This window comes from Penaeus monodon, chromosome 34 (genome assembly GCF_015228065.2).
Source record: "Penaeus monodon isolate SGIC_2016 chromosome 34, NSTDA_Pmon_1, whole genome shotgun sequence".
Taxonomy (NCBI): domain Eukaryota; kingdom Metazoa; phylum Arthropoda; class Malacostraca; order Decapoda; family Penaeidae; genus Penaeus; species Penaeus monodon.
In genome coordinates, this window is record NC_051419.1 from 8010569 (window position 1) to 8011020 (window position 452).

At 42.7% G+C, this 452-nt stretch overlaps 1 protein-coding gene across 1 annotated transcript in view; it reads right to left on the bottom strand.

Annotated features, from left to right (window-relative positions):
• The window catches only part of LOC119594565 (cytochrome P450 2L1-like), a gene marked incomplete at its 5' end in the record, with an annotated part of 9019 nt that overhangs the window by 2130 nt on the left and 6437 nt on the right, over positions 1 to 452 (bottom strand). Inside the window, 1 exon segment of the mRNA XM_037943599.1 lies at positions 202 to 382. Within this exon segment, the coding sequence (XP_037799527.1) occupies positions 202 to 382 (181 nt within the window).

Consider the following 452-nt stretch of genomic DNA (forward strand, 5'->3'; position numbering starts at 1 on the left):
TATTACAATGAAAAGAGAAAGGAAAAATAATAATGATAAAAAAGACGAAATCTATCCAGGAATGTTGTATGCAGGTCTGTTTTACAAACACATAATGATGATCACTCTTACCTACTGTGCAGATAACTTTGCAACGTTTTTCACAACCCGATGAAAGCGGCAAGTAGGCTGCCATTTTCGATTCATAAAACTGACGATTACCTGTTTTTCTGCTGAATGGATGGAAGGATGTCTCTGTCAACCACAGAGTCGATCTCCTTGTGTACTTTGGCCTGGATCTCAGGGTACTTGGCCAGGTAGTAGATGGCCCAGCGGATGGTTGAGGCCGTGGTCTCGCTGCCGGCCGTGAACAGGTCAGCCATGCAATTTTTCAGGTCGAAAACTAGGACGGAAAAAATAGCAGATGATAAAACCGACACTCTGATGAAACCTCCTGATAAACAATACAAGCT